General features: G+C 37.6%; 1 protein-coding gene across 9 annotated transcripts in view; it reads left to right on the top strand.

Moving 5' to 3' along the window:
* IRAG1 (inositol 1,4,5-triphosphate receptor associated 1) overlaps positions 1-23,080 on the top strand; it is a 113,717-nt gene that overhangs the window by 54,689 nt on the left and 35,948 nt on the right. For 8 of the 9 annotated variants that reach the window (XM_065683039.1, XM_065683040.1, XM_065683036.1 and 5 more), the window contains exons 2-4: positions 13,894-14,080; positions 18,717-18,817; positions 21,605-21,675. In XM_065683039.1, coding sequence (XP_065539111.1) covers positions 14,012-14,080; positions 18,717-18,817; positions 21,605-21,675 — 241 coding nt within the window. In that variant the 5' untranslated portion in view covers positions 13,894-14,011. Of the gene's footprint in view, positions 1-13,119; positions 13,168-13,893; positions 14,081-18,716; positions 18,818-21,604; positions 21,676-23,080 lie in introns of those variants that run through there. The other variant, XM_065683037.1, reaches the window with a different exon arrangement.

Here is a 23,080-nt window from a genome sequence, read left to right as displayed (position 1 = left end):
TTAAAACAATCTCCTTGTGGAGTTTTCCTTATATTACTTATAGTGTGAAACAACTTTTAGAGTTGTAAAATCTGTGGCTGATATATAGTATGTGTAATATTTTTTTTTTCCAGAATTTGAATGCCTTAAGAGGGAAGGCTCTCCACCCTAGCTGAGACCAATCTACATTTCCTTGCCTACTGAGATCTGATTTTTATAGTGATTTGAACTAGAAAGAAATATTTGAGAAAGAGATACTTCCAGATTCTGTCTCAGAAAGTTTAATTTAGTTTTTTGCACTCTCCTGGTATAGACTCTGTGGAAGAAAAACAGTGGGAGTTGCAACAGCATCTTATAACATTCTCCCAGTTTGTATTACTGATTTGAGAAGAGATTATTTTCATGTTTTTTTCTGACTCAGCCACATGTGAGGCATTGGGAGCAGGAGTGTGGGCAGTACTGTGCAGCTGAAGGTATTTGATAGGTAAGGGGATGGCAAAGGAAGAAAATGGTAGGCTATGATAATAAGAATGAAAAAAGACAGAGAATGGCAATAATCCTTTGTGGTTGAGGGGTGTGTAAACTTTTGTGCCAGTTTCTTGATCTTCTGGGAGAAGACGACTATTGGTCATACTATTAAATACTATTAAATAGTATTGCAATCAAATAGAATTTTCTTTATACAGCTATAAAATTGGGAATATCATTTGGTGTGTCTGTAAGCAAATGTGTGTTATGTATATGTAAGACTGCAAAGTTTGAAAAGTGCTGGCTCACTGTCTTTTTTCCCTGTAAAATCCAGTACTTCTTGGATTCGTCATACAAGAATTCAACATTCTTGTATGATAAATCTTAAAGAACTGAAAACACTTTCAGTGGCTCGCAACCCAAACAGCCTCTTAAAAACATCTGAAGCTTGTTCATATGCAAGAATCTAAAATGTGACAAAGCAGGGAGATGCCAGACATTCTTCAGACTGAGTTATGTTTACTTCTTCAAGAAGGCTACTTTAGGAAACCAGCGTAGTTCCATCCTATGGCAGCAATATCTTAGTCCTGGCTGTGATCTTAGCATGCATTGTCCTGTATTGACTAGAAAAATGGAAAAAAACCCAGAAGCTTTCTCCACTACTTTCTTCTCTATATTTTTCTATCCATCCCTTCATCATTGGTAATTACTCATAATGGGCATAAAGGCAATTTTTCTTTGTCAATTTTTCTCATAATCAGTTTCTTTCAGAAATGAAACCTGCTTCCACCAGAGAACATTAGAACTGCATATGCATAAGCAAACCATTCACTTAATCCCACATGAGGATCATGTTTACATTACTCTAAAACTCTCACTGTTTTCAACCATCTGCAGGTTAGGGCTTTCCAGATCCAGAGGTTGTATAGTTAATTACCACTGTACCTCTCCTCTGGATACATTTAATCTGCCTTCAAACTTGCTTATATGCTCTTTTTACAACTTTCTGTGATAACAAATTTGGTTATTTAATTATATACTGTTCTGAAGGAGCTTCTTTTGTACTTGAACTATTGCCTTTTGACTGCTTTTGGCATCTTCATCCTTGTGTACTGAGAATTGTGAGCAAGTAGTGGCTCACCCTTTCCAGTTTGTCTGTAGCTTTCTAAAATTTCTATCCTGTTTGCTTTTTGAATTTGAAGTGATCTAGTTTTGTTTTTTTTTTTTTTGTGTGGAAACATTTTGCAATTTCTGAAAATTCTTTCTTCTATGTATCTTTTTTATTTGTGTTGTGCTTTTTTTTTTTTTTAGATATGATTAGAACTGTTTTGAAAATCTGGGGATAATATGATCCTAGTCTGTCTTGTTCTCAGTTATTTTTTACTAATTCATAATATTTTTGCATTTTGGGCTGCTGCTGAATGCTATTTTCAGAGAGCTATCTAAAATTACTTAGATATCTCTCCTTACTGGTAAAACATAATGATGAGCTCTGACTTAGCTAAGCAGTAAACAGACTACAACTGGAGTGGTATCTTAAATTTCTATTGCAAATTTTGACCCGTATATGTATGTCCTGTTTCTCTTTTAAAGTCTCTTCTATGAGTAACTCTGCTCCTTTTCCCCCCTTCTCACCTCTCCCATTTTCATTTTAGGTTTTGAGGGCAAAATTGTAAACCCTAGGAAATAAAATGTAAATCCCAAAGTAATTTTCTGATTTAAGCTCACCTTGTTGTTAGGGGCTCCCTGTGCACAACACAAATAAAACCATAATAAATGTGAGGGTTTTTTAGGTGTTCACGAGATTATATTGTGCATAAAGCTGGTATGTCAGGTTTTGGATCAACTCCTGGATATAATCAGTTATGGAATGCTGTTGGCTAAATAACTTTATGGATACCATAATGTGGGCTGCTTGCAAAAGGGTTTGTCTGACAAAGCTCACTAAATATTATTAATGACTGTGGTTTAGATCAGTGCTGTGGTTGCATTATGAAATACCCTTCTAAAGAATGCAAATGAATATTTTAATGTGTAAGATGTAAGAATACCCACATCATGAGCATGCCTAATGGTACAATTTCTGTGCTAACACACTATTTCTGCATGATGTGTGAAGTCTGGAGTATTTATTTTACCTGAGTCTTAATTGCTGCGTCATCCTGTCTAATAGAATACCTATGCAGGCTTCACATAATTAAATCAAATACTTTTTGTTGGTTTCACCTCAAAATTAGCACAGTTAGCAGGAAAGAAAACACAACTAAGGAACTTGTTACTGTTTCACCCAATATATGTACCTCATTGGAGAGTCATCCAATCCATTGCTGACTTGGCCAGTGAAATGCATATAGAATTTCTTCACCAAATTCAGCAGTAACAGTGTGGTCTTTCTGTCGCTAGATGTTGTGGCTCTTTGTTTTTAAATCCCAGTATGAAAAAACCCACCTTCCTCCAAACTACTGAAAGTCTGACTTTATATAGTACATAAATTGAACTGTCCAGTAAACACTGCCTTTTCTCATCATACCTTTTAAAAATTAATTTTAAATTAAAACCAAATTGCTTAGGGAATACTTACAATAACAACTTCATAGTGTAAAAAAAATACTATATGATCACATCTGAAAGGTACTCTTCAATATATTTTTAGTATGGTCTCAGAAGCATACTGTCAGGAGCAAACAATAACACAGTCCACATCAAACAGCAGATGTGGACAGGCAAAAGACCTTCTGCAAAGTATGTTTGCAAAATCTTGTATTGCTTGAATAAATCTTTTGATCAAGAACAGGATTTTGATCAAGATTCTGCATTGACATCACACCCAAGTGAGACATAGAAATTAGAATCATAGAATGGTTAGGGTTGGAAAGGACCTTAAGATCATCTAGTTCCAACCCCCCTGCCATGGGCGGGGACACTTCACACTAAACTATGCCACCCAAGGCTCTGTACAACCTGGCCTTGAACACCGCCAGGGATGGAGCATTCACAACTTCCTTGGGCAACCCATTTCAGTGCCTCACCATCCTTACAGTAAAGAACTTCCTCCTTATATCCAATCTAAACTTCCCCTGTTTAAGTTTTAACCCGTTACCCGTTGTCTTATCACTACTGTCCCTAACAAAGAGTCCTTCCCCAGCATCCTTACAAGCCCCCTTCAGATACCGGAAGGCTGCTATGAGGTCCCCACGCAGCCTTCTCTTCTCCAGGCTGAACAGCCACAACTTCCTCAGCCTGTCTTCCTACAGGAGGTGCTCCAGTCCCCTGATCATCCTCATGGCCCTCCTCTGGACTTGTTCCAGCAGTTCCATTCCTTTTTATGTTGAGGACACTAGAATTGCACACAATACTCCAAGTGAGGTCTCACAAGAGCAGAGTAGAGGGGCAGGATCACCTCCTTTGACCTGCTGGTCACGCTCCTCTTGATGCAGCCCAGGATATGGTTGGCTTTCTGGGCTGCGAGTGCACACTGCCAGCTCATGTTCATTTTCTCATCAACCAACTTAGCCCCATAGCTCCTTTTGGGTAATACTCAAATGAAAAATCATCCTTTGTATGAATAATTTAATATATGTTTTAATTATTATGACCTTTTTCCGAAGATAGTGATAAGAGAAATTGTTGTAGCTGCTGGCTTTTAAGTTGTTTCTGTTTCCAGCAAAAGAGATTAAACTACATTACAAAATGTTATTGCTTATGCACAGTTCTACATCTAGCTAGCAGAGGGAAGAGGTGTATGTGCTGGCTTTTGCTTCTTCACAGACAGCCAGGCCTGCAGAATCAATGTGTAATTGAGGGATAAAGTTGGACTGTTTCTAGCCAAAGCAGCAATTCTTGTGGTCTAAGATATAGCATCCCTGTATTCAAGTTGGGACACTACAGTCTACCAGATCAGTGGAAAAAGCAACTGAATAATTGGATTCAAATAATGTACTTCATTCATACTACTTGGCATGTACTGGCCAAGTGCAAAGTGTTACACCTGGGTTGGAGCAATCCCATGCACAGCTACAGGTTGGCCAGAGAAGAGATTCAGAGCAGCCCTGCAGAGAAGGACTTGGGGGTGTTGGTCAATGAGAAACTTAACATGAGCCGGCTTTGGTGTGTGCTCGCAGCCCAGAAAGCCAAATGCATCCTGGGCTGCATCGAAAGGAGCGTGACCTGCTCCTGGTTGAAGAAGGTGATCCTGCCACTCTACTCTGCTCTCATGAGACCTCACTTGGGGTATTGTGTGCAGTTCTGGTGTCCTCAACATAAAAAGGACATGGAACTGTTGGAACAAGTTCAGAGGAGGGCCACGAGGATGATCAGGGGACTGGAGCACCTCCTGTATGAAGACAGGCTGAGAAAGTTGGGGCTGTTCAGCCTGGAGAAGAGAAGGCTGCATGGAGACCTCGTAGCAGCCTTCCAGTACCTGAAGGGGGCCTATAAGGATGCTGGGGATGGACTATTCATTAGGGACTGTAGTGATAAGACAAGGGGTAATGGATTAAAACTTAAGCAGGGGAAGTTTAGATTGGATATAAGGAGGAAGCTCTTTCCTGTGAGGGTGGTGAGGCACTGGAATGGGTTGCCCAGGGAAGCTGTGAATGCTCCATCCCTGGCGGTGTTCAAGGCCAGGTTGTACAGAGCCTTGGGTGACATAGTTTAGTGTGAAGTGTCTCTGACCATGGCAGGGGGGTTGGAACTAGATGATCTTGAGGTCCTTTCCAACCCTAACTATTCTATGATTCTATGATTGTCATCAGATGTGGTTTACCACATTGGGCCCTCAGGATGTTGATAAACTTGAGCAAATTCAGGGAAAGCTACTCTGTCAGGAGGCACACATTCTGGGAGGGTATCGTGAGGGAATGCACTGGTGCTGCTTACCCTGGAGAAGGAACTAGTTGCAGTCTTGCAGTACTTAAAATGTTATTACTAAAAAGACGGACTCAGGCGCTTAACAGAAGTGCATGCCAGGGGAATGAGACAGTGATCGTAAAGTACAAGGGATGTTCTGACCAGACATAAGGCGGGGGGGGGGGGGGGGGGGGGGGGAGGGGATCGCTGTGGGTGTAATTGAACACTGGATCAGATCTACCATAAATTCTGCAAGTTTTGGCCTTGGAAGATTTCAAGTTCCAACTGGGTAAACTCTAAAACAACTTAGTCTAGTTCCTTCAGTGCTGACCCTATGTCAAGGAGGAGGTTGGTCCAAATGTCCTTCAAACTTGAAGAATTCCATAAGTCTGGAAATTGAGCCTTCAGCCTAGCCATTGCACAGTAACATAAAAGATACTCTCGTCAAATGATCAGTCAGCAGTCAAACTCCATACAATGGCTGAGTATTTGAATAAGTTGATAGTATAGTTATTGCTTTCTTGGTGTACAGCAGTATTTAAAAAAAGAACCTCAGTGGAATTTAATTCATAATTCTTTTTTTCATAAAAAAGAAATGAGACTTTCATGCTTTTTTGGGTATATTGATTTTGCAATGCAAACAAAAACATGTACATCTGGCCCTAAAGTAAGCAAATGTGAATCCGATTTTGTCCAGAAAGCATAAAAGGAGAATAAAATACTTGCCTTGCTGCTTTGCTATTTATCTATGCAAGATGGAAAGCTGACTATAATCTGCTTGCTTTAAAGACCACAATTGCATTTTAGAATCCTAAAGAAAGCTATTTATTGTGCCCTCTGGGATTACACTTTGTAACTGGGAAATAAAGAATTTTGATTAATTTCTTCATTTGGAAATTGTTTTGCTTGACTAGCAACAAGACTCTTGGGTCACTGAGCAATAGTGTTCTGCCCTAATTGCCTTCAACTTATTTGCATTTCTAAGTTAGGCTTTTGGTACTCATTTTTTCCAAATTATATAAAGTCAATATCCAGTGATCCTGGAAAAGAGAATAGTTTGTATAATGCTTCTATGTAAAAATTGCATTTAAAAATTTTACTTTGTGTAATAACCTGAAGGTTTTTCTTAAAGAAGAATGAATTGACACCAAAGGATACACATTTCCCCTCCTCCCACCCTGATCTTATGTCTCCCTTCCCCACAAGCCAATTTATTCTCTTTTTATATTAACGCAGGATATAGTCAAGTGGCAAATTGAGAAAATATCATCTCAAGCTCCCAATTCTGCCTACATGATGGACAAAAATAAATGTGTAACTAGAATGTGATGTATAATGCATGCAGTGCAGACAGTAGAAACATAGGTTTCTCTGAATCTGTGAGGAGAAGAAAAAGAAACCCAAATGACTCTGTGTTACTTAGTGTATGATGCTTATTTGGGCAAAAGTATGTTTTGTGGTAATACTACCTCTTGATATTCTTCATACTACTATCAGTAGCAATATCTTTTGGGTGATTTATCAGTGCCTAGGTCTTTCATGACCGTAACGCTTGGTCCAGTCTCCTAAACAAATTCTCATGCTTCTTTCAAATAGTAAGTTGTTCAAATAGTAAGTTGGAGGAAGAAGAGAGCAATATTTTTACTCACTTGAAATTTTTTTATTTTCTTCTGTTTTATGGTCACTGCCTTTCTGTTGTAAGACAATAAGTTTTTTCCAGATACTTTCTAGTTCTAGATGCCTTTTTGAACTACCCTTCTGAATAACACTCAATGTACTGTTCTCCCGCTCTTATCTTCACACTTTCTTATACGCTGTTTGTTTTGCTTAGAAATACTTATTCTCCATGCCAAATATCCACCCACTCCATGTTCTCATTTTCCCTTTAAATTGCATTTCCTTAACGTCTATCAAAAATAATCTGTAAGTTAAGAAACATAACTCTGCCTTGGGTTCTGATACTCTTTTGATTGTCAAATTTGCTACTGCAGGCTGAGTACTTCAACTTGTGCTGCTGTTCTTGTCACTTTAGGTGATGGGAAAAAATGAGGTCAGTAAGAAGTAGGATGAGTTAAAATTTTTGTTTGCAAGGTAACAAGGGAAAGAATTTTTGAAATGGTAAAAACAAATTTATTTAGGAATGATTAGTTGGGGTTTAAAATGCAGGAGGCATACCTAAACACTTCAGGATGGTAAGATCCGTTAGGCAGTTGTGACTATTTCATGACGTAGTCTGGTATACGGCATGCTTGTGCAAAGGTTTGTTATGTGGTTTGGAAGACACTTTCTTGTGAGGTAGAGGATCTACTGTAATTAAAATTTGAACTGGTTCAAGTCTGGAGAGCTTTCACTAGGGATTTGAGCATAAACCTTCAGTAAGCTCAGTGAAAAAAAACATATAGCTTTCTCTGGTATATTTTGAAAGACTGAACATATGGCTTTGTATTTACTTCAGCTTCTACTTTCTGAAGAAGCTTCCTTGCTTTCGGCTAAGAAATATGCATGAGTATTTGGAGAGCAATAAAAGAACAAAACAGGAGATAGCAAAAAAAAAAAAAAAAAAGAAAGGAAAGGATAGAGATATGTGCATTGTTTTCTCTTTTGCCACAGAGACACAGAGCCACAGAGTCCTTGGCCATATTAGTTCTCTGCTCTGGAGAGTATGTCTTAAAAATGACCCTGGAAACAGCTCCCAGTTAAATTAATGTAACATTAGTTCATGCTGGATGCAAACCGTTGAATGAGAAGGAATATTCAAGGCCCGCCTGGACAAGTTCCTGTGTGATGTACTGTAGGTTACCCTGCTCTTGTGGGGGGGTTGGACTAGATGATCTTTTGAGGTCCCTTCCAACCCTTGGGATTCTGTGATTCTGTGAATAGATGAGTAAAAGTCTTCAGGTCTGGAATCCCTGAGGAAGTGACACCTTCCTTTGGTTCTTTTTCCACAGCTGTCCTGTTGTCTCCAGCACAGGGATGTGGGGAGTGCCAGGTTCTTGCAATGGCATGACTGGAAAGGAGCCCGTGCTCTAAAAGCCTTGCAAATCTGTTCTTTCCCGTAACTCCCTTTGGCTGTTCTTTCCACACAAGAGCTGTGTTCAGTATCTTAGGCACATACTTAAACAGACAAAATTGTATTATTGGAGTTTTGTCTTAAGCTGATTAGTTCAAAGAAAAAACCCAGAATGTATAAAAACTAGAACATTTTTTTTTTTATGAACTTGTGTACTATTTTTAAAACCCTGTTTTCATGGGGAAGAAATGCTACTTATAACTTAATTTCCTTCAATTCTTTTTTGTGCTAAATAAAAACAAAAAAATGGAACTAAAGACTTGCATCCAAACCAGAATAATTTATAGGAGTTTGATTCATGAAATATTAACTCCTAATTGCCCCAGAAACAGAGGAGAATCAGGAAACTTTCAGGCTGCCAGAAATACAGTTACCTTACAAGAAAAGAAGTGGTATTGTCTTCCATGTCTTTACTGTCAGGGTGGTGAGGCTGTGGATGCCCACTCGCTGGAAGTGTCCAAGGCCACGCTGGACAGGGCTTGGAGAAACCTGGTCTAATGGAACGTGTCCCTGACCATGGCAGGGGGCTGGAACTAGATGAGCTTTAAGGTCTCTTCCAATCCTAACCATTCTATGATTTTACTTTCTACAGTTGTATATATATAACTCAGATTATTATAATTATCACAGAGAAGCCTTTTATTAGTCCTGGAGCGATGACTTTTGTGTTTTGGTAAACTGAAGCAACATCTTATTATCTTGCAAGCTTCAATATCTAATATGAGAAACCACTCTCAAATTAGATGCAGTAGGAAACAATATTTTCTGTGTTGCAGACAATAAAGAGTATTCCAATTTCCATGTAGTATCTGTCATCATATAGGCCAAGAATGTAGATGAGTCAGATTTAGTTGTGGTTTTGTTTTTTTCTTTTTGCCTTTTTTTTTCCCAGTGACTGTATCTGTTATATCAAAATTTTGAGGTCCTACTGCAAAATCTTAAAGATTTTCTGTTAAGATATTCTGGATCTGTTTGTTTGTTTTGTTGTATTGTTGTAGTTTTAGATATTTTTGAGGTAGCTAATGAATGCCAACAATTTCTTGTACTCGTTTATCGTAAATTCTATAACTGTGCTTTGTGTTTGAAAACTTATTTTATGGTACAAATGTACGAAAGACCCTGTTTTGCTCGTGCTCGGTTTGCATGAAGTAAGTTTAGTGGGGTTTTTAAGTACTTCTAAGCTGCAAAACATAATTCAAAATACGATGTGAATTCCATATGCTTTTACAGCTATACAAAAGGAGTGCAAAATGATACCTTTTTAATACAGTAATGTTTTACAACCACTTTGCAGGACAATAAAGAAAAAAGTTATAAAAAGCAGCTCAGAATTGTGCAGTTCAGCTGTGTTCATGAGTATGCAACTCCCATTGTTGACAAATGACAGTTTCTTTACTTGACCTGGCACAGTATGAGGTCAAGAAATATTAATAAAATGCTTTCTTAACTGTTTATTTCTGCCTTTTTATATATATCCTTGTTGTGACATGGCAGAGCATTTGAGGTTAACTGCCAGGCTACCAGTGGGGTATGGAGTAAAGCACCTTTAAGCTTTTGCTAACGTGGTGCTTGGTGGTGATTCAGAGAGGGTAAGTTAACTGATTATAATTAGCTTTCTCTGCTATGGTAAAATGAGTTGCATAGAGAACACACTGAAAGCCAAGGGCCTCTAAATACTTTTCCCTTTTATGGAATGGAGCTCCCAGATCACCATTTCCTGGAGATTGTACTCTAAGCCTACACAGTGGTAAAAGAAAGTTCTCTGTATTCACTGGTCTATATCTGACTATGTATTTGAGCTCATGGGATCATTTTTTTCCTAACTATTTTAAGCAGTAAGTTCACAATAACAGAGCAAAACATTAAGAAGCACTTCATCGTCTTTTCTTTCTTTTTTTTTACTTTTTTGTCATTACATTGTCTCATCTTAGTGTGGGAATATGCAGAATTTGGTGAATAGGATAGGTTATTTGTTGTTTGGGGGTTTTTATCTCATTTTGTAGGTACATAAAGCTCGTGCAGACTAAGATTGTAGATCTTTGCCCACATCCACTTTTCTTGTGACATGTGAGTTAATCTCTACAAGTATTTAATTTCAAAAGGTAATTTTGAAGCTCTTGCAATTTCTAAAAGACAGGAATTTGGGTGAGGGGATTATTTAAGCTGATAAATCACTACAATAATAACATGACATCCTTTGGTAGGTTAGAAGTAGGCCAGGCAGTGTTTGATCAATGCCTAATGAAAGAAACAACAGTATCTTGAAACTGTTGTATTGACTAGATGCTAACATGTGCTTATACATCTTGACTGTTTTTGAAGTGCAGATTTTTTTTTTTTTTTTGTTTGCTCTTTCAGTATCTTCAGGGACAGTAATTACAGTTGTTTCAGTTGGTTTCTCACTGTATTGCATGTATTGTTAACATATCATTTCCTTCTTTGACTGAAACATGTTTATGCTTGTGGAAGGGAGATAAAACTGGCAAAGCTAATGGTAGTATGAGTCCAAAGGTGGTTCAGCTGGCAGATGAGCCAGGCTTAGAACCAGGATAGTCATGCCCTTTGCACTGTGGTTCAGGGTTCAGTAAGGCTGTAAGCTGCATTTGTAGATAGTGGGAATTTTGGGTTCAAAAGCTGTAGTCCTCCCTAATGCTCTACTGAAGAAGTAAAAAATGCAACTTCCAGGAAATGAACTTTCTAAGGACATTTCTTTCTTTTCGTCCCACATTTGTGAGATGCAGATAAGCTCCTCTAATTCTTGTTAGAGTGTTCTCATGAAGCCCCCTTTTCTTATGTTTTGACTCTCACTGACATTTACTGGGGCTATTTTCATTGCCCAATCAAATAGACATAAGGTCACTTCAGCAGTGATGGAAGATCATTTATTCACTAGTATCTTAAGGATCTATCATTTCTAACCATTCGCCTTTCCTACTAGTATCAGAAGGCAGTAATTGATTTGGAAGATAGCAGAACTCCTTGCACGGTAAATGCACAGCATGGCGCAAGAAGGTGGCTTCATTGAATATCTCCACTTATATTTACAAAATTTGATGTTTGTGCTTGTTAAGCACCAGAAAGTCTTTAAGAGATCTGGACTACTGATTTTAAGAACACTGCACAGTTTAAAAATAAGCTTTTAGATTGAAAAATAATAATTCAGGAGTTATAAATCATAAAGCTTATGAATTGAACAGTGCCCATATATATTTTGTTGAGATACCAATAAGTACTAACCCTTGCTTTGGCACCATAAAGGACTGCAGCAGTGCAGTCAGCATGTGCAAAGGCAGAATGTGTTTTAAGAAGCCTCAGAATATGAATAACCGTATGCAGCCTTTTGGCTGCTCCAGTAGAGTCCTCAGCACTGGGGTTATCTGGAGACATGTTAGGGAAAAATGTAAAGTCAGAAGAGATTTTCCTACTGATCAGCACCACACAGATATGGAGCTTTTTCCTAGTTGCAAGATAGCTCTGTAAGGAAATCAGAGAAAGGTTCTAATTGTGTCACAGATGGACTGAACTCCATCCACTCCAAATCTGGGACTTGTTAAGGTGGCGTAAATTCATCTTTCTACCCTCCGTTCTCTCTTGGCTGTACTTTCTGTGCTGCATCTCTAAGACAACATAGCTCGGGATTTGTCCCTTTCTATTCTTAGACAAGACTGCTGATTATTTTCTTTTTCTTTTAAATTTTTGTTTTGCTTTTGAAATGTGAAAAATGACCTGAAACATGATGGGCTTCATAGCTCTTTCTTGTTTCTTTTCTTTTCTTTCTTTTTTTTTTTTTTTTAATTTACTATGTACTAGGAACTCAGCTAAGACTAGGAATAAACCACCTTGATGCAATAGCTTATACAGCTCCACACAGGACTGCAGACGCTCATTGGTCATGACTTGAAATAATCCTGATTTTTCAGGCTCAACATTCATTATCAGAATCCTTATAATTTCATAAGGCAAACATTAAGAGGGATTAGATGAACAGCCAAATTTCTATCTTCCGTGTTAATACTTGTGTAGAGATTGTTTTTACAGTCAGATAGATCTACATTGAATTTCATGTGAGGTGGCCCTGTATTCTTCTTCTAGTAAAAGAGAAAATTTAGTTTCTAATATAACGTGAAATAAATCTAATAAAAGCATGGGTCTTAACTGCTTCTGTAGTCCAAAGTTTTCATGCATTCTCCAGGTTTTACAACACCAAAATTTTTCTGTGAAAGCTGAGGTGAAGAACTTGTCACTACTGAGGCTGTTTTAGTATTTCCTGTGAATGGGTTTTTCTCTTTTTGTTGGTGTTGTTTTATTTGTTTTTAAATCAACATCATAAGTATTTCGACAGTTTTGTCAGCTTCAATAAACTGACATGTTCCTGAATACATTCTAAATACATTTCTTTTCCCTTCCCTGAAATCAAAAAGAAAACTCTAGAAGGTTAATCTTTCAATGCTGCTAAGTGCCTTGAACATCAAATCGTCTCTTCATCTTTAACCTCCTTGCTCCATCTATCTTGATTTCCAGAAAAGTAGAAGAATTGAGATGAGATTAGTAATACAGATTTGGGAGAAGATAACATGTTTTGGAAGTTGAACTCTTTGGCATACTGTTAAACTTGTTATGTTATTGTTTGAGTGTATAACTCCATTCTGTACACAGCTGTGAATTAACTGTAAAGAGAATATAGTTAACTATTAGTAGTCCAGACAGAAACTTTGCACCAGATTGTCTCTTTTAACAGCGTCGTCTGTCATCTGTAGGCATTGCCAAGGAGCCGATTATGAGAGCTGTTCCTTAACTAGCCGGTAGGTGTCATAGTAAATCTTGTAATACGTAACACTGTAGCTACAAGGATTAGTTCTCAAAATTTCGCATGACAGAGTGCTGTGCAGGCTTTAATGCTAACAATATCCTTGTGAAGGCAGTAGCTCCCATATATAATAATAAGAATCTTCTCAGATAGTGGGCAGTGATTTTTATTTCTTTTTTTTTTTCTTCTTTTATTTGTGCATTACAGCCTTTTGGCCTCTGAAATGTCCGTCACAGCATTGTCTTGTGCAGATGCACACCAAGTCTTTGTACAATCCACTTAGGCCTTGATCTTGCTTAAAGGAAGAGTGCCACCATCTGGGTTTCCAGTTTTACTCCTTTCTTCGATATCTGAGCTCATGCTATGTCGCATTAGGACTTTGCTGGTTACTAAAAGGCACATTACATATATCCGGGGTGCTATTTCCCTCTTACAGGATTTTTAGAGGTAGTTTGATCACAGGCAAAACAGTCATAGTAACAACAACAACGAAAAAGAATAATCTGTAAAATAGAGGAAAGAGATGGAAATAGTTTCAAAATGGAAGGTTATCCATTTTTAATGTTTTTACTAAGTTATACTTGACCTTGAAAGCTTTAGGTAATAAACCAAAAGATAGCATTTTTAATTTTAAACTGCAATTCTATATGTTATTGTAAGTGATCTTGGCGAATATAGAGTTTTAACCAGATTTTATTTGTTTACTTGTCATCTCACACAGCCTGCAGATCACGAGGCCTCAGTACTAATGCCTTCATGCTAACTGGAACCAAATATTCTCAGCAGTGCACGGTCCTGTTAGTCCACCTTGCAGTTCCACGTGCCTCACACTGCCCACCATGCCAACCTTACCTGAAGACAAGGGACAATCAGAAGAGGCACAACACAACATTTCTCCTCCAGCCAAAGTAAGCACTCTTACAAAGGTGTTTTCTGACAGTTCTTGGAAACCTGAGGTTGAAACCTCTGTGTGTATTTAGGAATGCATAAAATAAAATCTAATCATTGCTGTGTATTAGTATGTTTTGATTAATTGATGAAGCTATGAATGACCTTTCAGCTGATATTCTTAGAATTCTTCAAATATTTTATAGACTGAGGAATGTGAACTGAAGTTGCTCAAGCATTTGTTTATCAAATTGATCTAGAGACTTATGTGGCTGGCTGTTCTGAACCAGTTATATATGAAAGCTGTCCAAAAATGTCCATTGTGGTGCTATTACAGAAAACTTCAACCTCTGAGAAAGGAACTTAGACTTGTACAGTAGCCTTCAAACATCTAGTGTTGTCTTTACAGATTTAGAAGATGCTATGCAATTCATGTGTGTGTGAAAGATGGGAATCTGCTTTTTGGTTTCTAGTCTTTCTCTGTGCTTTATTTGCCACAGCAGTAGCTGAACATATACTGGAACTACACAGAGAGCAGGTGGGTGCTCCCCAGATTTTGCTACTAAAATTTGTGGCATCTGCATGTTTTTACATATTTTATGTGCAGGTAAATTTTTAAAAAATCAATAAAACAGTATCATTCTCCCTTTTGAATAATTCAGACCACTGCTAAAAAGTAATTTTATGTTCTAATAAAGTGAGAGGGTTTTTTTTAATTGTTAGATTAGGTGAAGTAAAGAATCTTACTGTGATTACAACATCACTGGTTGTACAGATCATCCTGTTTAATGCATACTGGTATAAAGAAAGAAAGGATTTATAATCTGGCACATCCTCAATTCAAAATGTATGACTGTCACTGAGGACACTATATTCTACATTTTAGGTGAAAACATCCGCTACTTTAACATTGTTGGAAAATATTGTCAGCAGCGAGCCCTACACTGATTTGTCATGCATTCCATCCAAATTGCACATTGTGCTGAGTATTAGTTTCCTGTCTTCAGATAAACACCCCAGATACATGCAAGTTAATTAGACTATTAGCTGAGAACATATATTAGGTCAAGAAGATTTTAAGATTTTTTTTTTTCCCTTTCCCTCCCTTTTTTTTTAACTCACCCATGTGAAGAGTATTTTGGTAGAAAAGACTTGCTGGGTCAGATATACCCAAAGAGAAAAAAAATGTGAAAGGCTAGCAAACATTAGTGAATCTAAGGCTGAGTGTGCTTGTCAAATGGGAGACATGAAAAATTCTAAACACCTAATCTAATATATATATATATATACATTATGCAAGCCTTTTAGAGATAGGTCTTGAATGAACTATGATAATGTGATAGTTTGTGAATCAGTTAACTGTGCAAAATGCTTCTTTTTAGATAAATTGGGATTTTTAGGCACAAAGTAACAGTGAAAGGATTTTAATCAACACACCGTTCATGAGCCTACTTAAGGACTGCAACTAGTCAATGCTGTGAAGTATTCCATCTTGTTCATACATTTTACCACTCTTGGGTCTTGCTGCAGTCCAAGTTGTACAGCATGGCTATATAATATGGAAAATAGCTTATCATTGTGTGATAAGGACTTGCAAGCAAGGGGAGGTCATCAGAGGGCACACACAACTGGTGAACTTGTTTTCTGCATTAAACAAAACTTTCCAAGTCTGGAATCTCATCTTATCTAAAGTGGTGTCTGGTGTCTAACAATTTCCTCATTCTATTTCAGGAGATACTTCCCCACCTTTTCCCTGCATGCACAAATGCGCACACATTCACAAAACAGTTCTGAGAAAATGAACCTTAAATCACATGTAGTTTCTTGTTTACTCCACGTATCTTTTACGTGATGGGAAGATCTAAAATTAAAGTTATGTAAAACTCCATCTCATTTAAAAGACTGCTTTCTGAGATATATAACTTTTCTGAGGCCTTTCAAATAAGTGCCTGTTTCAGGCCAAATTTGTTCTGAAATTCAGCTGAGACCTTTAATTAATTTCTCAGAATATGGCCAGCTGGCAGAGGGTTTTCTTCTTACTATTATCTTAATTTTTTTTCCTTAGTGCTTTAAAGAACTGAGGTGGTGTTACAGGAAAGCTTTCTCATCTGACTGGCCTGGCGGGGTAGCTCTTTTAGCAGAGATTTTATTTTTTTTTTCCCCACCATTACTGTTCAAATCCAACCAAATTTGGATGGATTATAAAACACCTAAAAATGCATTTCATGTATGCTTAATGAGGACTTGGTAGAGCTTAATAGCTGGAATGTCTGCAGATCCTATCCACCCTGTGTATCCCTGAGCCTTTTGGTTCTTCTATGGGCCATACTGCTTTTGCCATCAGCCCTGCAAAAGCCTCCCTGGTAGACTAGATGCCACATGACCATCTTTGTAGAGCATGTGGATCAGTTCCCACCTAAGTGATAGAGGTGGAGTCAGTTTTACCCTACATTTTTATAGAAGCGGATTTGGACAAAAAGGAAGCAAAAACTTGGTAGCAGGCAGTCAATGGGAGGGTGATGGAAAACTTCTGTATCATCTTTGTGTAGATGTACAACTCTAAGCTGTGAGACAGCTTAAGCTTCCTGTTAAAGCTTCTCTTCCAAGATCTGCATATAGTAATCTTCTGAGTACTCTTCAGAGTATAAAGATATCTTTTGGGTCAAGCCAGCTGGCCCTGCAAAGAGCTTCATGCTCTAGCTCTTCCTGCCCCTCTCCTGTGCAAATGTACAGTAGTTCTGGACAGTGGGAGGCATGTGTCTTCACCTAGAAGCTGAACTACTGTAGCTGTTGACCGAGGTTAATAATGTATTCTACCTGACCTGAACTAGCCTTGACTACAGCAATTTTCTTGGGGTTTTTTTTGTTTGTTTTTTATTCTTTTTAATAGGCTGGTTTTAGAGTCCTAAAATGGACTTGGTTGGCTTTAAAGCCGATGTTACATCATTCAAAAGCTTTTGCTTGTTGGTAGTCATGAGATTAGTATCAACAATGTGCTTGTGTACTCAGCTGCTTTGCCCTACAAGCAGGGCAGTCACCTGAATTTTTGTCATTGACTGTTAAGCAAAATACATTGTTACTTAGTAGCATTTTCTATAATATTACTAAAGATTGCTTTCAAACTATTATCATACAATGTCAGCTGTGAACTTGGATCACATATCATGCTTTTACATTCTAACATTTCCAATATTGCAAGGATATTTTCCTTAAAGTTTAAACTTGTTATTGTTTTCTTGGCATATTTCTGATTGTTCTCTCTTGTGACTGATAATCTGGACTTGCCAAGGAATGTCATATAAGAATTATGAGCATAGAAATGTGGAGCTGTCCAAGCAAAGCATATTTTATTGCCTTTGAGAGGAAGAAGGGTTATGTTATATACTTTAATATTATACCACTTTCAAAATGCTTCTCTAGTTCTTCAATGTTATCAGAAAATTATTTCAACAAGAATAAAATGCAGCACTGGTCGCGATGGTGAAAGGAGTTCTGTTGTATCTGATATATATTAGCAGTCACATAATCATTAGCTTTCTGTGTGTATGTAATTCCATTTCAATTTCTAATCTTGGCCACTTGTTCATTATGACAAACCTTATGACTATGCTAATTTCTCCACATGACAGTAGTAGACCGAAATATTCATTGATAGATTTTGTTTCAAATAACTGAAATTATTTAATTTTCTGTGTTCTAAAATGTGAACTTCTGAAACTGTGAGCCATTTTAGATGCTTCGTTCTGTAAATGCCTAAAGTAGTGCTTGTAACAGCTTTATTACCTGCCTACTTAATGTTACTAAAATAAATGCTATTCTGAATTCATTACACTTGTGTCAACTTCTAGTAGGCAAACATCCTTAAAAGGAGTAATCAGAATAGAACAGCAAATGTTCTATCAATAAAAATAAAATTAACGGTTGAAGGTAATTGGCTTTTTGCCATGGATAGCAAACATGCTCTTTTAGAAAATCAGAAGCATCCCTTCCTTGAGTAGTTCATGCCAGGCCTGTCAGTGTTTAAGAGGCATTTGAACAAAGCCCTTAATACCATACTTTAACATTTGGTTATCCCTGAAGTGGTCAGGAAGTTTGGACTAGATGATCATGGTGGGTTCTTCCAACTGAAAATGTTCTGTTCTGTAATCTAATCCAACGCCCACAGAAGTAAAAATTTCTTATGAAACTTTGGGATGCTATTTCATGAAAAACTGAGATTTTAATAATTAAATAAAATACTTGTATATACAAGTGCCTACCAGGAGCAATTAGTATTGAAGGATTTAGAAGTTATTCTGTAAATTTTACAAGTTGACTGATGGCAGTCCCCTGGCACTTTTGGGAATCTTTCCCTCCAGCTATAAATACTCACAGTACTATGACATGTTCTACTTACTTCATGATTGTACCCTAAAATAAAAATTGCAGCTTCTAACAGGTACCTACCCTCCCTCATGATTTTATGTGAATCGCTTTTCAACTTCTTGACTAACTGTAAACACCAGATTGCTTCTGTAGCCTTTCAGTGGTGTAGGTTGATTTTTTTTTGGGGGGAGGGAATCTGAATGTAGCAGATGCAGTACAAGTACTATTTTTTGACTACATACTTTAAATTTCTGTTGAACTGCATTTCTGTATTTGTCACAAACCATCCAGGACACTATTGTTGAAGGGACAGCATGCAGTACACCTTCTATTGTTCTTCCAGAGAATGCTGTAGCACCAGACATGGAAATTGGTAAAAATCTGGTTAACAGGTACTGTGTAATACATTACTGAACTATGCATGACTTGTGTTTCTAAAATATTCTTTGAAGTGTATATTCTAATAAAACATTATCACTGTATCTCTATTTGTAATTTTATCATATTGTCTTTGCATTTTGATGATTATTTTTTTGATGCAGGAAAGGGGGAAGGAGCAGGAATATTATTGATACTAAAAGAGTAGTTTCATATAATACAAAGCCTGCCAACCTGACTCAGTATACTTTCAATTTACATGTACTTTCCTATCTTTCAGAATAGTATAATTTGAAACAAAAATTAAAATTAAAATTTTGTGTAATTTGGACCAAAAGCTGTAACTTTTGAAGTCCATCCTTGTGCTAGCAAATAGAATATAGCCTGATGAGGGGAAAATTGTTTGGTCGAATCCTTTTGTAGGCATACAGTGGTGTGCATGTGCGCTACAATACTACACCTACTACAGGGATGACTGACAGTTTGATCCTTGTGTTCTGTGCGTGGTAATGAGCAATAATTTCCTTCTGTCCATTTTAACCTTTACTTAGATACAGTCAGTGAGCAACTGGGACCAAAAAAAGTACAACTGAGCATTTTTATGTTTCCTGAAGTATTCCCCACCTTGGAAATTTTTCAGTTCAGTAGCTAAATCTTAATTCTGGTCTACTAATTATATAGGTACACCAGTAGTGCTGCCTTTACTCATATAAACATTTCCACAGAACCAATAAGATCTTTGTAGACTTATGGACATTTAGGCAATTAATCATTATAAGACTTAAAAAATCTACTGTTTTTTAAGTACCGAAGATGTTAAGTTCCTCAAGGTATGGTCAGCCATCAGTGTTAACTCTCACAATTGAGTGTATCTTATATACAGAGTCCGTGTTGTCTGGTTCCTTCTTGGATTAAGGAACTAGCTGTATTACCATTGTATGACAATATTTTTAGTATCGCACTGAAAAATAGACATTGTAGCAATAATATTTGCTATCTGTTGAAATTTTTTTGTCTATTGAAAGGAAAATGCAGCAACAAACTGCTGTTTGCTGTGTTATTCCTAAAAATAATCTGTTTGAATGATCAACTGAAGTTTGTTTTAATGAAGAAGGAATGGTTTTGGCAAAAGATAAGCTTGCAATGTATTACAGTTTGTATGATAAGGCTTATTTTTGAGGGCAGAAAATTTCTAAGGAAGGCTTATGATCATAAGGTGCAATTTTTGCTAACAGTTTTTGCAAGTATTTTATTCTTTATACTTAGCATTTTATAGTTTTATGAACTGCTGGAAATCTTCTTGACAGGTTTAGCATATTATACATATCTTTCAGAATAAATTTACCTTCCAGTCAGTCTTGAGGATATTATCTTGGTATTGACTTAGAACACACACTGTTTTACATAACTTAAGATGATGCTGGTGAAGCTACTGAGCAGGGATATCTTCAACTAGATCAAGTTGACCAGAGCTCCATCCAGCCTAGCTTTGAACATAGACTGACACTGCTGACTAACTTTGTTTCGTAGGACAGTATTCTGAGGTATTAGAGTACCACAGTATTATTAGCCAGCATCTTCTAATTTTTTCTTCTAAAGCCAGTTAAGGTTGCTCACTTCTTTTAAAGTCCTGAATTAAAAGCATTGAAAAATGAATTACTGGACTATTTTTTTTTTTCCTATCTAAAAAACAGGTGCAACAACTGCAGGCTTCTTTTCCAGCTCTCTTCTTTCCCTTCCTCCCTTGTATCTGTTCAGTCCTCCTTACTGTTTTAATGAAGCTGCAAAAAAACCTTCTGCAGCAACTGTAAATTGGGATAGGACCACATTCCTGATTGCTTGAAAGAAAATAGGTATCAGCTGAAGATTCAAGAAGATAATGTTTCTGAGCTAGACTGCTGGACAACTTAAATGACTAGCTTGAATATTATAGTGCAGTAAGTTTTAAAGCAGATATTTGAGCCTGCTCAGGCAGACAGGGCAAGAATACCACCTTGAGGTTAAGCATATGTGAAAGTAAGCTGTTGAATGGAAATAATAATTCTGTTTGAAGTTTTAAACTTCAATTAAATTTTGAGTTGCTTTAAGGTTATTTTCAGTCTTCTGATAACGCATACTTCTTGACTGGGATTCTTGAGTTATTGACCTGCCATTAGACTTAAAATATGGGAGAAAATTGATCAGAAAGTATTGATCATAAATCTATACTATAATATCCTTTTATTTTTAAAGTGTCCTACACAAAATCTCAAGATTATTTAAGAGTGAGTGTTACAATGCAGCCATTTAAAAGCAGCATTATTTGCTGGATCAGTGTTTAATTTTCTGCAGTCATTTGAGACCTTCACCTGGTTTTCAATCTAGAAAGTTCCTAGATTGCTATATAGGATTGACAGTGTGGGGGCAAAAGAAATTCTTCCAGTCATAAAACTTAGTTTAGGAAGCACTAAAAATTTACGAAGACTTTGTTTTTTTTCAATGTACCATATTTACATGAGTTCTAATTAATGATAATGAACTAAAGAAAAGTAGATTTTTTTGAGAAATCAAAATTCGCAGTGTATGAGTTTATCAGAACTCCTTTGTGAGAGCAATTTCTATAATTTTCTTTCTTTCTGCAATCTTCCTCCATTTTCCAGTTGTTTGGATATGAGAGGATTTACAATAAATTCTTTTAGTTTTACTATTTTTTTAATCAAAGAAAAGTGCTTTCTTTTTATTGATACTCTTTTTTTAAAGAGAAGTAGAACGGGTTTTGGTGGCATACTCCTATAATTTTGTTTGTTCTTTTTTCTCTCTAGGCCTCATAGTCCTCATAGGAGACATTCTAACCGTGCCACTAGGAATCCAACAAGTTCATTGACTTCTGTTGGTAAGAAGTAATTCATTTAAGCCAGGATGTTTTCTCAGAAAATGTGATGTGCAAAAAAGGCCTAAATATAGAGTCTGACTGTGTATTGGCTACAGCCTTTTTCCTGTGCATACTGACTGTAATTGCGTACACAGGGAGGGAATACTGCTAGCATGTTGAGTTGTGATAATGAGTTTATGATCTATAGTGGATTTGCTGCAGACAGAAGCAGGGAAATATGCATATTGTTAGTTTCATAAAGTTGTTAGGTTAGTGTGTTAGCTTAGCAATTTTAGATGGCTGGAGATCTACATGCTTAAAATTCTTGTTGTATGCAAAATGTTTAATAATACTGGTTTTGTTATTTTTGAACACCTGGAATTTTATTAGCGAGGACCTTAAAAGACTGTTATGTCTCCAGTTAGAATCATAGAATAGAATCATAGAATAGTTAGGGTTGGAAAGGACCTCAAGATCATCTACTTCCAACCCCACTGCCATGGGCAGGGACACCTCACACTAAACCATCCCACACAAGGCTTCATCCAACCTGGCCTTGAACACCGCCAGGGATGGAGCACTCACAACCTCCCTGGCCAACCAATTCCAGTGTCTCACCACCCTAACAGGAAAGAATTTCCTCCTTATATCCAATCTAAACTTCCCCTGTTTAAGTTTTAACCCATTACCCCTTGTCCTGTCACTACAGTCCCTGACAAAGAGTCCCTCCCCAGCATCCCTACAGGCCCCCTTCAGGTACTGGAAGGCTGCTATTAGGTCCCCACGCAGCCTTCTCCAGGCTGAACAGCCCCAACTTTTTCTACCTGTCTTCATACTGGAGGTGCTCAAGTCCCCTGATCATCCTCGTGGCCCTCCTCTGGACTTGTTCCAACAGTTCCATGTCCTTTTTATGTTGAGGACACCAGAACTGCACACGATACTCCAGGTGAGGTCTCACGAGAGCAGAGTAGAGGGGCAGGATCACCTCTTTCGACCTGCTGGTCACGCTCCTTTTGATGCAGCCCAGGATACGGTTGGCTTTCTGGGTTGTGAGCACACACTGACGGCTCATGTTCATTTTCTCATCAACCAGCACCCCCAAGTCCTTCTCTGCAGGGCTGCTCTGAATCTCTTCTCTGGCCAACCTGTAGCTGTGCCTGGGATTGCTCCGACCCAGGTGTAGGACCTTGCACTTGTCATGGTTGAACTTCATAAGGTTGGCATCAGCACACCTCACAAGCGTGTCAAGGTCCCTCTGGATGGCATCCCTTCCCTCCAGCATATCAACCGGACCACACAGCTTGGTGTCTTCGGCAAACTTGCTGAGGGCACACTCAATCCCACTGTCCATGTCAGCGATGAAGATGTTAAACAAGACCGGTCCCAACACCGATCCCTGAGGGACACCACTCGTTACCAGTCTCCA

This window comes from Lathamus discolor, chromosome 6 (assembly GCF_037157495.1).
Source record: "Lathamus discolor isolate bLatDis1 chromosome 6, bLatDis1.hap1, whole genome shotgun sequence".
In the NCBI taxonomy this organism is placed as follows: Eukaryota; Metazoa; Chordata; class Aves; order Psittaciformes; family Psittacidae; genus Lathamus; species Lathamus discolor.
Note: the sequence above shows the minus strand (reverse complement) of the source record. Positions and strands in the feature narration are given on the sequence as shown.